A 12,445-nucleotide genomic window follows, 5' to 3' on the forward strand; every position below is an offset into this window, starting at 1 on the left:
ATGAAAAGCTAGAAAAGCTTATACAGTGTATACATATATAAATACATGTCAGGCTGGCTGGATGTACTGCCAAATTCAGAGAAACAACATTGGAGACAGCTGAGAATTCAATCAATCATCATTCACTTGCAAAGTATTTTATCTTAGCAATCTGACAAGCAGCATTATAGTTTGACTATTTTGCAGCCTGCAAGGAAAGACACTGTCCAAAATGCAATACACTTGTGACGTATTTAATGGCATAAAGAAAAATCTTGGAAAAGGGAGAAGTGCTCACTAACAGGTATTGCAACAGTCATAACTCAACTCGTCATCCACACTGCTTATTTTGTAAAAAAGAATACTCAGAATTTGAAAATACTCATTATATACTGTAAACGCTGTTCAATATACATACACAAGGACAGAGTTTTGGAGTCAGACCACAAGTGTCCTCCCACACTGTTTTCCAAACTGTTCATACAGGACCATGAATTTACGTCCACTTCTTAGAACTAGTAGGTATTTCGTTTTCCTCTTATTAATGACTATTTAGTTCATAGAATTGACAGTTGCGTTGTAAAGTCCCCACCTACAGACCGCTACATGAGTCTATATGTCAGGACAGATCGCAATAAAACTCCTCTGCTGTGTCTGTGAGACAATGTTTAAAAGGTGTTTTGAAAGGACACTCAACTTTATTTGCACATTGTAGGTTTTGTTTTGTACATTCCCCTTTTTGCACAAGCACTTTTTTTGCTTTGTACTCGGGTACTTTATTTACATTCAGGGTACAAAAAGAGCTGTAGTGTGAATTAATTGTTTTCTTTGTGAATTACATAATGGTCTAAGGGCCTGCTGGCCTTAAGTTTCACTAGTGTACCCTTTCAGGGGTCCTTCACTTTTAACTTTGAGGATTTCTTTGAGGTTCATTTGAGTGTTTATTTTTTTATTGAGTTCGGACTCTTTTTTTGTATAGTTTAGTAGAAATGTTATTCCTACACTTTATCTGGAGAACATGGTTGCCGAGCAACATTAGTTTGTGGTATAAACAAATAGTTATGCTCGAAGTACTGACTTCCTGTGCACTGCTTGGACTGTATTGGAGATCCTCAATGCTCTACTAACTGAGTTTTTTGTAGCCCAGTCTGGTTTGAACAAGCCTGCCTGTTTTTTTGTCTTTAGTAGCAAAATGTCCACAATGGATTTTTTCATAATACGCCACACTGTAAGCCCATTAGCCATGAATCCTTTAATGACAATGATCATTTGAAAAATATAGTGAAGTACTTGAAAAAAAAGGAACTTGACAGCTTTGAAAACAGATGTGTGTAGAACAGCTTTGATTAGTTCAAAGTGTGAATCTGAAGGGAATACACAGCCGAGAATTATAGACATGCAACACCTTGTCCGAACACAAAAACCTGAAGAACAGCCAATGTCTTTACCAAAAAAAAAAAAAACAACTCAACAGTAACCATCTGCACAATGTTTTGCATGTTATTGCACAGACATGCAATCCAAAGCACATTATACAATAATTAAGCATTTATTTTAGTATAAATATTACATATCTAGGATTATTTTTTTCGGTTACATTACAGATGATGGAAAAAAAGGAAATTGAGACAAGCATTGAGCGCACTCATGTTGCTCCGTGGTCGACTTGGCACGCTGCCTGCTGAGCCATTTTGTTCCAAACATGGGCCGGTGGAGAAACTTTAAACTTGACTGATTTGACATATTGTCCTATACAAGTAAACACGAGAGATGCTAGCCTTGATTTTAAGCCAAAGAATCCTGTATCATGAAACCGGGACCCGTTTGAACTATCATAACCTCTTTCTGAAAGAGTCATAACTAATGAATTCCCTCTACCCAAAGACGAACTCGGAGAGGTGAAACATTTAAAAGTGACAGAGTTAAATGTAGCCTGCAACGAGCTCATTTGTTTAAATCAATCACATGATATATGACAACTAACAATGACACATTAGCTGGTTGTGTTTCAGACTCGTAACAAAATCATTTGGATAGCATTATCACACTACTGTGTGTTTTACAAGGCCATATATCTAGAGTTGGGAGTGAATCCAAAATGAAAAGTGCTCCATGAATGAAGGCCAACATTTTGTTTTGTTTTTTTTTTTTTTGTTTTCATTTTGAAGATTCACTTGCATAATAAAGATGAGAAAGAAAGGGGCACAGGTAGAATTAAATCTATCGATCATCATCATTCTCTTGCAGAAGTATTTCATCTTAGAAATGTGACAAGCAGCATTATAGTTTATGGCTATTTTGCAGCCTGCAGTTAAAGTCATTGCCCGACTTGCAACGCACTCACGACATACGTGATGTATTTAATGGCAAAAAGAAAAAGGGGGAAACTGCTCCTCCCCTGCTGCAGTGATACCATTCACATTCTTGTCACTGCGTGTCCTAGTGAATTTAAAAGGTAGCGACTGGTGTCGTATGCTCTCTAAGTCAGAAGTTACTCCAAGAAATAGCCAAGACCTGAGTCATTACCCTCGCTAGCGGTCTATCTGCGCTAACCTGACAGCTGACGGAGCAGTGTGATTCTTATTGCCTTGGTCTTCCCGTTGCTCTTTTTCAACGAGTTTACCAATATGGTCCAAACCCGTTGGAAAATCCCCTACTGACAATCATGACATGGTGACAGTGTGGACAAAGAGTTAAAACACATTAAGCATGGTTCGTCTGCCGAGAACTAGCTTTAATGGCGGGACAGAGTTCGTGTTGAAGTGGCTCTCAGTCCCAGTTCTCCCAGTCTTCGTCCAACTGGTGCATGAAAAAAAAAGAAAAGGTGGTTAGTGAAATGTTTTTCATTTTTTAATATTCTAATGAGGGCTGGGCAATATATCAACATCATCATCAATGTCAATATTTTGATATAAGCCTAGATATTGTAAGTATTATCTCAACTGGCTGCATCAGAGCAAAGTGACAAGACTGTTCTAGCTTTTCTATTATTTATCCACTTAGTCATTACATCCACAGTACTGATGATAATGTATCAAACACCTGATCGTGCAAATATTTTCAGAAAGCAACAATAATCAACCATACAATACTGCTGTAATATCTATATCTGGGTTAACGCTAGACTTTTTTTTTTCAGGGCCAATATGGCTGATAATATTCCAAAATTCCGGCCACATAGAATAACTTCAAGACACAATAAAACAGCGATTCCCAACCAGTCCAGTCACGGGATCCAGATTTCTCTTTAGTCATTAGTTCAAGGCCCACACATAAATTACTACATATTCAAAATTGTTTCACAACATGTAAACAACACAATGGCTTCGAAGACAAAGGCACAAAACAAGAATGAAAAGAAGCAAGACTTCAAAATAAAGGCTTTGTGCCAGAAAATCTATGTAATTTAAAATAGAGCATTTTTCACAAATTTGACACATTTATGAGTCACTTGTGGTCCATTCAGAATGGACCTGTGACACACTTTTGGACCGCGACCCTCCAATTGGGAAGCACTGCAGTAAAACACTTCAAATTCAATACCTTGAAAATAAACTAAAGGAAGAAGCTGTCTATTGAACAGAGTGACTGATAAGAGGTTTAGTGGCAGAGGCAAAGGAGGGAAAAGGATTTGGTGCGTCTACCACCACCGAAAATCACCAAGCCCGCTATTCACCTTCTGGCTCATCAGGGTTGAAGTAAAATGTATCTCCGGTCCAATCTACGGGAAGACTCGTGGTGTGTTGAAGGTCTTCCTGGAAAACGTGATTCGTGATGCCGTCACCTGACTACATCGCACACGTTACGGAGGATGGTGACTGCCATTGATGTGGCGCACAAATTGAAGAGGCAGAGGCGCTCTCTGTTCGGCTTTGGTAGATAAATACAGGGTTTCCCATGCCTTCGTTTATTTGTGGCAGCCCACCACAATGAAAATATCTGCTGCCTCATGTAGATTTTCTAGGGTGCGCTATTGGAGTATACACTGTTTGGTCATTTACTGCACCCCACTCTCGGAGCACAGAGCACACTCTGGGCACAGACGGAGCAGCCGAACGTCAGGCGCATTGAGAATGAAACTTAACCGTTTAAGTTTGCTTTCACACACAGCAGCTGCTCCTCTAATCTATCAGCCTGGTCAGGGAGAATTCAACATGTGCTGCATTCACCTCCAAATTTAGAGAGGGGACACAGAATAAGACAAAGGGACACACAGGCATTTAAAAGAAAATTAAAGTTTGTAATCGCCGAAATAGATCCTTACGAAATTGGAGTAGTAAAATCAGGTCTGCATAATATGAGTTTATATCTAAGCCTTCTTGAAACATGTCTAAAAGTTAATAGGATATTTGTCTGTTAATGAATTTCTATATATTTTTTTAAAATAATTACTACCGGACATTTTGGCCATTAATATTTTCATCTGCTGGACAACTCCATCTGATACCAGCAAAAAGCCGGTATATGCCGGCTAACATAAACCCTTATCTATATTGAGGTTTCTGATAAATATCTCATTTGCTTTTCTCCAGCCCTAAATATAAGTTAACATTCTGCTAAATGTCACCACACTGACCTCTCCAGAAGCTTCTATTTTAGAGAGTGCCATTTGGACTTCCTCTTCAGTCATGTCCAGGTCGAAGTCTTTCTCCCAGTCCTCACTCACATCGGTGCTGGACCCTTGAGATAGAGAGACAAAGTTGGAACTTTCTGTGACCTTGACTCTGCTGCTTCTTCTAAGCCTATTTCGTGGAAAACTCATCACCACATCACTGAACTTAATCCTGTTTAGATTTATACTGGAACTTTAAGAATCTCACTGCCAACTGAAAAATATCCTCAGGTCACAGTACCTTTCTTGCCATTGTTAGAGGGCGTAGACTTCCCGCTGTCGGAGTTCAGTTCAAACACTCTCAGGTCCTGCGGCCCCTCCTCCTTTGCTGTTTCTTGCTTCGAGGTGGGGGCAGGAGCCCGCGCTGTCGCCGCATCAACAGTGACCTCAGGCTGGGTTACCGCTTCCACTTCAGTCTCGTGAGGTAAATCACTCTTTCCAGGCCTCTGCTCTTCTCGTGTCTTGTCCGAAACATCTTCCAAGCTAGCTTCTGTCAGTTTCTTGGCCAGCTCCGTGGCAACGGGCTCTGGCCGCACTTCCACCTGTGTCGGCAGGCTGACGCTGTCGCTGCTTACTGAGAGCGTGTTGTCGCGCTCCTCACTGGGAGACAGGACGGGGCTCAGCAGAGTCGTTCCTGTGCCAGCTGTCGAGGTTGTGGGCAGTTGAGTTGAGCTGCTGTCCAACGGGCTTGTAAAGTTGAGTTGAGATGATGACGTGGCGCCAAGGAAGTCATCTGACAGGAACAGCATGAACATCAGAGAATAGCAGTGTAAGTGACAGGATTTTAAGATGAAGGGAAGGGTTAATAAACTAAAATCGCTTCACAAGGAATTGCAAGCCTGCCTGGTTCTCTCAGAGCAAGGCAATCTTGTATCAAGCGACACTTCAGATATTGCTCTAAAGGTTACTTGAGGTACTGGTTCCAGTACCAGGAATTCCCGTACTGGTATCCAACAGTACCTTTAATTGGGAACTATCCTTCTTCTTAACAACAAAAAAATTTCAACAAAGCCGAACACGTGACGTAGTGGATTTAAAAGCTATTCTGCTCCTCTGCTCTGTTCTAATCACACAAAGAGCTAATCTTTTGTCTGTCTGCTTGTGTGTGCGCAAACGTTGTAAGTGCTTTTGTGTCTTTTTGTCTTGTAGTGATACCACGGCCAGCCACGGAGCTCTGTGGCCGGCTATTTTGTAACAAACCTCTGAAGGCTCTCCAGACAGGTTTTATGGTTTATCAATGTAAAACTGAAGACAGCATACCCTCCTCTTCTTCCTCCCAGCCCAGGGTCTCTGTGTGCGTAGTCTGTTCTGCCCTCTGCTTCAATGCCACTCTCCTCGCCTCCTCCTAGAGGACACAATCACAGTGAATTTCTTATCTTTGCAAGACCTTCTCGGATTTATTTGCTTCCTACATTATGTAATGGATTAATGTTCCATCTGTGTTTCTTGCTTTAAATGTGTAAAGGCAGCTACAGTTTTGTACCATCTTTACGTTGTTGGCTATAGGAAGATACAGTTTAGTTTAATGCAACACAACCACAGACAGCCTCCTAAGTAACCTTCGAGTTGAATCATCAATTCTCGAACATGTCAGAAAAGCAGAATATGATTGTCAGCTTTGGAGATAGCACTGATTTAAGGACTGCTGTACTGGACTGCATCAGCTTACTGTTTTTCTGATATTACATATTTTGAAAAAGATGAGCTGTCTGTAAAATTGTTGTCAAACACATCTGTTCACACTGTCTCTTTATAACTTAAAGTTAAGCATGGTTTAAAGTCCTCTAAGATTATATCACATATAACCAGTGTTTTCCAGAGACACTGTGACCAGATGGACCTTGAGCATATTTCAGCCAGCAGGTGGCACCACAGACAATGAATTAAAATGATGGAAAGCACATCTTCAGGGTACTCTGCAGTTTAAAATACACTATATAAAATAGCTTGATTACCTGATCCAACTGGAAGACTCTGTAGAAATACCTCTGCCAGAATTCTGAATGAGCTACAGCTGCTGGCACCTGGGAATTAGAAAACAAAAGTACTCCTATCTTGTTTACTGCACTTTCAATTCCTGATGGCATCTTGTTCTTTTTGAAAATAATGATTGTAGGTCACTTTGGATAAAAGCTTCTGTCATATGAATGTAATGTATGAGTTCAAAACAAAACTGGAGGCTGTGCTCTGTTAACATTAATGCTGACAAAAGCATCAGTACATACCATTTTGGTGTAAAGGGCTCGTATAGAGGGACTGTTGACCAAAAGCTCTGAGATTTCTCCTTTTTTGTCTTCCAAACTGAAGCTGGACAGCCAGTTGTCAAACTGCTCTGGGGGACCTGGAAAAAAAACAACTCCTCATTAAAATACACTTGAAAGATACCAAAAAGGGGGATATCTGCAAATATCATAAAAGCATGCATTATCCCAGCCATTTTACAATTATTACATTTTAGCTTAAAAGTAGTTCACCACACAAATCCAGCAAACTAATAAATCAGAACTGACAAATATTTACATTCAAATCCTGGCAACATTTCAAGAATGTTGAAAAATGATTTAGAGTTGGAAAGACAGCTTTAAAAAGCAGATAATTTAACAGTTACAATCAGACACAGAACATGTATGTGTCACAGCAGCAAAACAAAGTACAAAAACAGATGTGCAGTATAGATAGTAAGTACTCTTAGTAACAAGGATAGTATATACATTATAAACAACTACTATGCACATTAAGAAATGTGTCAAATTGAAGAATATCTTTCTTTAACCTAAAGCTGTACTGAATAGTTTGAAGCTTAATTTATGATGCTGACATTCAAATTCTAAATCAACATTTGAATGCTGTGCAGACTTTTTGCATTCATTCTGTTTAACCTGGTATGTCTATACAGCTGCAGGTAAATTAGGCTACAGTATTATCTGTATCATACTAATTGAGAGATAAATTCCAGTGATAGCTGCGTACGATTGTTTCCCACTTGTGCGATCCAAACATTTCCAATAACTCCAGAACGTTGTTTAAAGTCCAAAAGTCAAAATTTATTTAAAAATATAGATGTAATAATCTCCAAAATCCACATTTTTTTATCTATTAAATCTTCTGTTTCAGCCAATAGTTGTTGGCATTAACCTTTCAGAAACATTTTCACTGCGGTTAAAAAAAACGGTTTGCTTAAGCAAACACCTTTATTAACAGGGCGGTCCTACAGCAATCTAACAACACCATAAATTACATGTACTCATCAAGTAAAGTTTATTAAAAGAAGGCTTACTCATTTAATCCAGTAAATCACTCTAGTCAATTTGATGATTTTGTTTGAGATTTTTTTAGGGTCATAACACCATGAAATATGACATTTATTAATTCACTAATATCAATAGCAGCTTTAAATGTTAAAAAAAATACATTCAGTACAGCCCTATTTCGGACACAATGCACATAATACCAGTCAAACATTCTGGTGGAGGCCTTGCACTTATTCACTACTGTCTTACCATCAGGCTCATTGCAGTATGTCGCAGGGTCAGCTTGCAAACTGTAGAGACGTGCCTGCAGGACAAACAAATGCTTAGCTGTGGTTGTTCACACAAGCAAATCATGTGTTCACTTTCACAGTCCTAGAGCCTCTCATGACAAAACATTAGGAAACTACATCTGTGCTGAATAGACACTTTGTTCAATATTTTCAAGGAGATTAACCAGAAATGTATATTTGCCGCTTGTTTATTTACAAGAACCCCTGAGCAAAATCATGCTTAGCGCTGCTGTTCTATAATTTAGAAACTCCTGTCGTATTAACAGCTTACTTCACATCCATCGTTCAGCTAAAAGTGCATGCACTGTAGGCCTACCTTAGAACTGTCGTACACCTCTGTGGTTCCTGCTGGCGTCGCCACCAATGTGATTACATCACAGTCGATGGTTTTATCAGGAGGTGGAGCAAGCGTGTCTGTTATCACACCTAAGAAACTAGACAGGCTCTTCTTCACCTTTTCTGTGGTCTCAGAGGAACCTTCCACCTGGACAGCACATTAATAGATGGGTTTAGATTTGGTATAAGGCAGCCAATACCCCATTTATGTGTATGATGTGGTTTTACTAAAACATTCTACCTGCATATGACCAGACTGTCAGGAGATATTTTGAAAGAAAAAAAGCAATGACTTCAGTGAAGGCTGCAACTTACCGCAAGCTTGTTTCTGACAGCAGTGGCTGTGGCCACAATTGAGCAGGTTGTGTCATGTTGCACCACAGTGGAGAACTCTGTCAGGTCTCGCTTTATGAATTCTAAGGCCTCAGATGACTGCAAAGAAGAGAGTCAAATAATAAACATGCACATTCAGATTTGACTTTATCATCCCAATTAGGAAGTTCAGTTCAGAGTTAATGCCAAAAAATGTTATTAATGAGATCTGATTTACTTCTGGGCTTTGAGTCACAATACGACTGTAGTGAGGGTCAATGACAAAGTAAATCCACAGTCCAAAAGACAGACCAGAACTGATGTTTAATTCTTACTATTCTACTCTTGCAATATAATTTTGCAAACTAGTAGTATGATGCACATATTTGTACACATTTCTTATATTTCCTTATACAACATATCTTTGTCTTATATTTTTATATTAATATGTGTATATTGTGTTATATATTTCAGCATAATGCATTTTTTTTCCTTGCACACTTATTATTTCTCTATGCTTTTGTACAGTATGACAACAACTGTAATGTTTTCTGAGCAACCAACTGGTACTGTGAATAAATCAGCTTCAGCTTCTACTTGCTCTGAGGTTTCTTCCTGGAATATCGAAGCTCAAATTTCAACGTTCTGAGAATCGAATACCTTTAACTTGCTGGATCATCAGCTCATGAAAATAGACAGCTAGGATTCCCTGAGACAATTACATCTCGCTTTTTATCTTAACAATGTTGTGCAACCAGTTTTCACTGACAGAGGTAAAGGTTCTCAAATCATACCTGAGGAGTTCACACTATTTGGGAAAACAGTCTTTGTCTTTGTGTGGACATCTGCTACTTTATCTGCATTTTACTCACTTTAATGATAGTGCCTAGGTGTTTGTGTCTTTTGACTCTGAGCTTTCATGTCAACCATGTAGATATTGTATGTTGTTCACTACAATCTAACAGTTTGATGAATCTACAGAAACACTTAATGAAATCGAAACAATAAGAGGAGAGTAGTGGATGTAGTTAATGAAATATTCCTCAAAGCAACATCACTCCAAACACTGTAAATGTTGAGCAGCTATTAAAAAATAAAGAAGTAACTGTAGCTGTAATACTTTCGTTAATGTAGAGGACTTTTTTGTTTGTATTACCTTATCCTTGACGGCCTGGAAGCTCTGCTGAAGCCAGCCTCCCCACCAGCCTTCTCTGTAAACACACAGACATCTACATATTAGCTACTTTTCAAAACCAACAGAAAGAGAATACAGTAGGAGAAAATATACGCAAATACAAGTGTACAACGGTGTCCCGGTACATTTATCAAATGCTCTAAATGGCTTGTATCTGGCGAGACTTCAGACTTATTGACGTGTCAGCTGCTGACTCAAAATATCTCGAGCTAACTCACACACAACCTAGCAAGCTAACCGAGTTAGCTAACGGCAGTTATCAGTGCCACGCCAGCTAATTCATCGAAATGAGCCACGAGAGCGATTTGTAGGGCTGAATATCAACACAAGCTGTACAATTAAGGACAAACACAGTCTATTTGTTCTAAGTGTGTGGTTTAAAAGGCTCTGACGTTGCACCTAGCTAACCAGGCTATGCTAACGCTAGCCAGGCTGTGTTTTGGTAAACAAATGCACTTCCTGAACTGATTCCGTGAGCTGCAGAGTGCAGCGTTTAAACAAAGTAACCACGCCAAATCCCATCACACACACAACACGTTAAGGAACGCAATATGTATACGATGTCGGCGGTCTCCCCTGTACAATATTTTAAAACAAAAAGTAATTTGCGAGTTCACTCTCACCCTTCAGCCATCTTCAGACGATGACATCATCAGTATTTACTGAACTCTAACCCTGGCTGCATGGCTCTGAAAAAACGCACGCATGATGCAAACTGACTGCCCTCCTGTAGAGAAAAAAATCCCAGTATTCACACATGCAGAGAGACAGTTATTTTCTCGTAATCTACAGTTTGTAATAAGGAAATGTTTCAAAGGTTTTGCGCTAGTTATGGTGGCCGCAGAGGACCAATTTTGACAGCAACGCTAAAGACTGTGGCAAAGGAAACGTAAGTCTAGGAAGCACTGCGGGCTACATGGACTTTATAAAAGAATGAAAAACATCTCAGTCGTTCTGTGGTCCTTTGATGTGTTGTTAGAAACAAGAGGTAATCTTTGCATGTAACTGCAGTTGTTAAATTTAGTATTATATTTGGTGAAATTTAATATATCCTGACACCAGTATACAAGACAGATATGTGAAAAAAATAATAATGTTCCTCTGCTTCCTCTCATTGCCTCTAATGGTATTTGCAAGAGTCCAGCACACTTGAATAAAATTAACCAATGTCAAAGCCAGGGAATCTTTAATGTATATATCAATCATGTCAATCATTACTTGTCATCTATGATTAAACCATAGACTGTTTACTGAGATGGACAACATGTTTCCATTTACCCAAATTGAAACTATGAAATATCAAATACAAATACTGGATTATTCAGGCCAAACTGCCATAGGAAGCAGTGTAAGAGAGAGTAACATGATTTGTTTTGTTTTGTTTCCTGTGCTAATCTTCAGGCAATTTTCTTGTGCTTTTAACTAATTCCTTGCTAATTTCTGGGTAGTGCATTGTATTCTTCCCATGTTTTTGAAAGAAATTAAGCCAATGTGCCCAGATTTTAAAGGGTTACTGTAGGCACACGTGTTAAATGCTCTGCAAATTGTGTTTTCTATGTGCAAGTTGTGTGAAAAGAACCAGATCTGATCAAAAGTTCAGTAAATGCATCTGAAGTTACCATCACACAGCTGCATCAAAGTGCATGAAACTTAAAGCAAGACAAACTGCAAGACGATGCTTCCATTGGGGAGGCTAACGATTGAAGCATATGTAAGTTGTTTTCTTTTGATTAAAACTCATTTAATCAATAAGCTGCATATGAAACCAAATAAATGAATCCAGACCAAACCTCTCCTTCTTGAGCCATTATGTAGCTAATCAGTGTTTAGCAATTCCAACCTGAATCCCCTCATCAATCTCCTGCTCTGGGTGCATCTGTGGACGTCCATGTGAGCGTATGTGCACACCATATTGCATATGCGCGTTGACCCCCAACAGCTGTGCTTTCCCCTCATCAGTATTCTGGGTGAAAAGGGGCCTGTAGGCTTTACTGAGCACAAAATGAAAAAGAACAGGCAACAAGCCTCTGGAAGTGTGTTCTCCCTTAATTGAAGCTCCCCCTCATCCAGACGCTGCACAATGTGTGCGTATGTCCCTCAATATGTCTCCCCTGTCCAGCCCCTGAATCTCCTTAATTGGGTCTTTCAGTCCCCTAATTAACTCTGTCAATGCAGGTTGTGCTGAGCCAAGTTGGGACAAATCCTCCTCTATTGATCAGTATCTGAAGCAGTTAACTTATCCATCTGTCTACATGTCTAGTGTTTGCATGACATTTCAAGCACAAAAGGGTTAATGTGTCGCATCATCGCTGCATCCTTGTTAGACTTTTGTGTCTTTGATGCTGGTGTCTTTTGAAACCTCAACCCAAACCAAACACAACGAAAATGCTAGCCTCACATTAATGAATGAGAGTTGATAATCCTGTGATATATACATGTGAAATCTCTATATTTTTTGAAGAACCATTTT

The 12,445-nt window shown here is 39.3% G+C and overlaps 1 protein-coding gene across 1 annotated transcript; it reads right to left on the reverse strand.

Moving 5' to 3' along the window:
* Nucleotides 1–1,211: 1,211 nt before the first annotated feature.
* bsdc1 (BSD domain containing 1) lies at nucleotides 1,212–10,806 on the reverse strand. The gene is made up of 11 exons (XM_042501138.2): nucleotides 10,599–10,806; nucleotides 9,937–9,991; nucleotides 8,784–8,900; nucleotides 8,449–8,616; nucleotides 8,092–8,146; nucleotides 6,817–6,932; nucleotides 6,547–6,615; nucleotides 5,852–5,936; nucleotides 4,833–5,324; nucleotides 4,556–4,659; nucleotides 1,212–2,778 (listed from the first exon to the last, which is right to left on the reverse strand). The coding sequence occupies exons 1-11, from the start codon at nucleotides 10,607–10,609 to the stop codon at nucleotides 2,749–2,751; spliced, it is 1,302 nt and encodes a 433-aa protein (XP_042357072.1). The 5' UTR covers nucleotides 10,610–10,806; the 3' UTR covers nucleotides 1,212–2,748.
* Between the last annotated feature and the right edge of the window lie 1,639 nt (nucleotides 10,807–12,445).

Source organism: Plectropomus leopardus, chromosome 14 (assembly GCF_026936395.1).
Source record: "Plectropomus leopardus strain MGB_pleo_1.0 chromosome 14, ASM2693639v1, whole genome shotgun sequence".
Classification (NCBI taxonomy): Eukaryota; Metazoa; Chordata; class Actinopteri; order Perciformes; family Serranidae; genus Plectropomus; species Plectropomus leopardus.

What these genes read in the sequence shown, in the direction of transcription:
- bsdc1 (XM_042501138.2), bottom strand. An exon ending in CTGGGAGGAAGAAGAGGAGG is followed by an intron (nt 5,325 to 5,851) that starts GTATGCTGTCTT and finishes TGTTCCTGTCAG; the next exon opens with ATGACTTCCTTGGCGCCACG. An exon ending in CTCTAACAATGGCAAGAAAG is followed by an intron (nt 4,660 to 4,832) that starts GTACTGTGACCT and finishes CTCTATCTCAAG; the next exon opens with GGTCCAGCACCGATGTGAGT.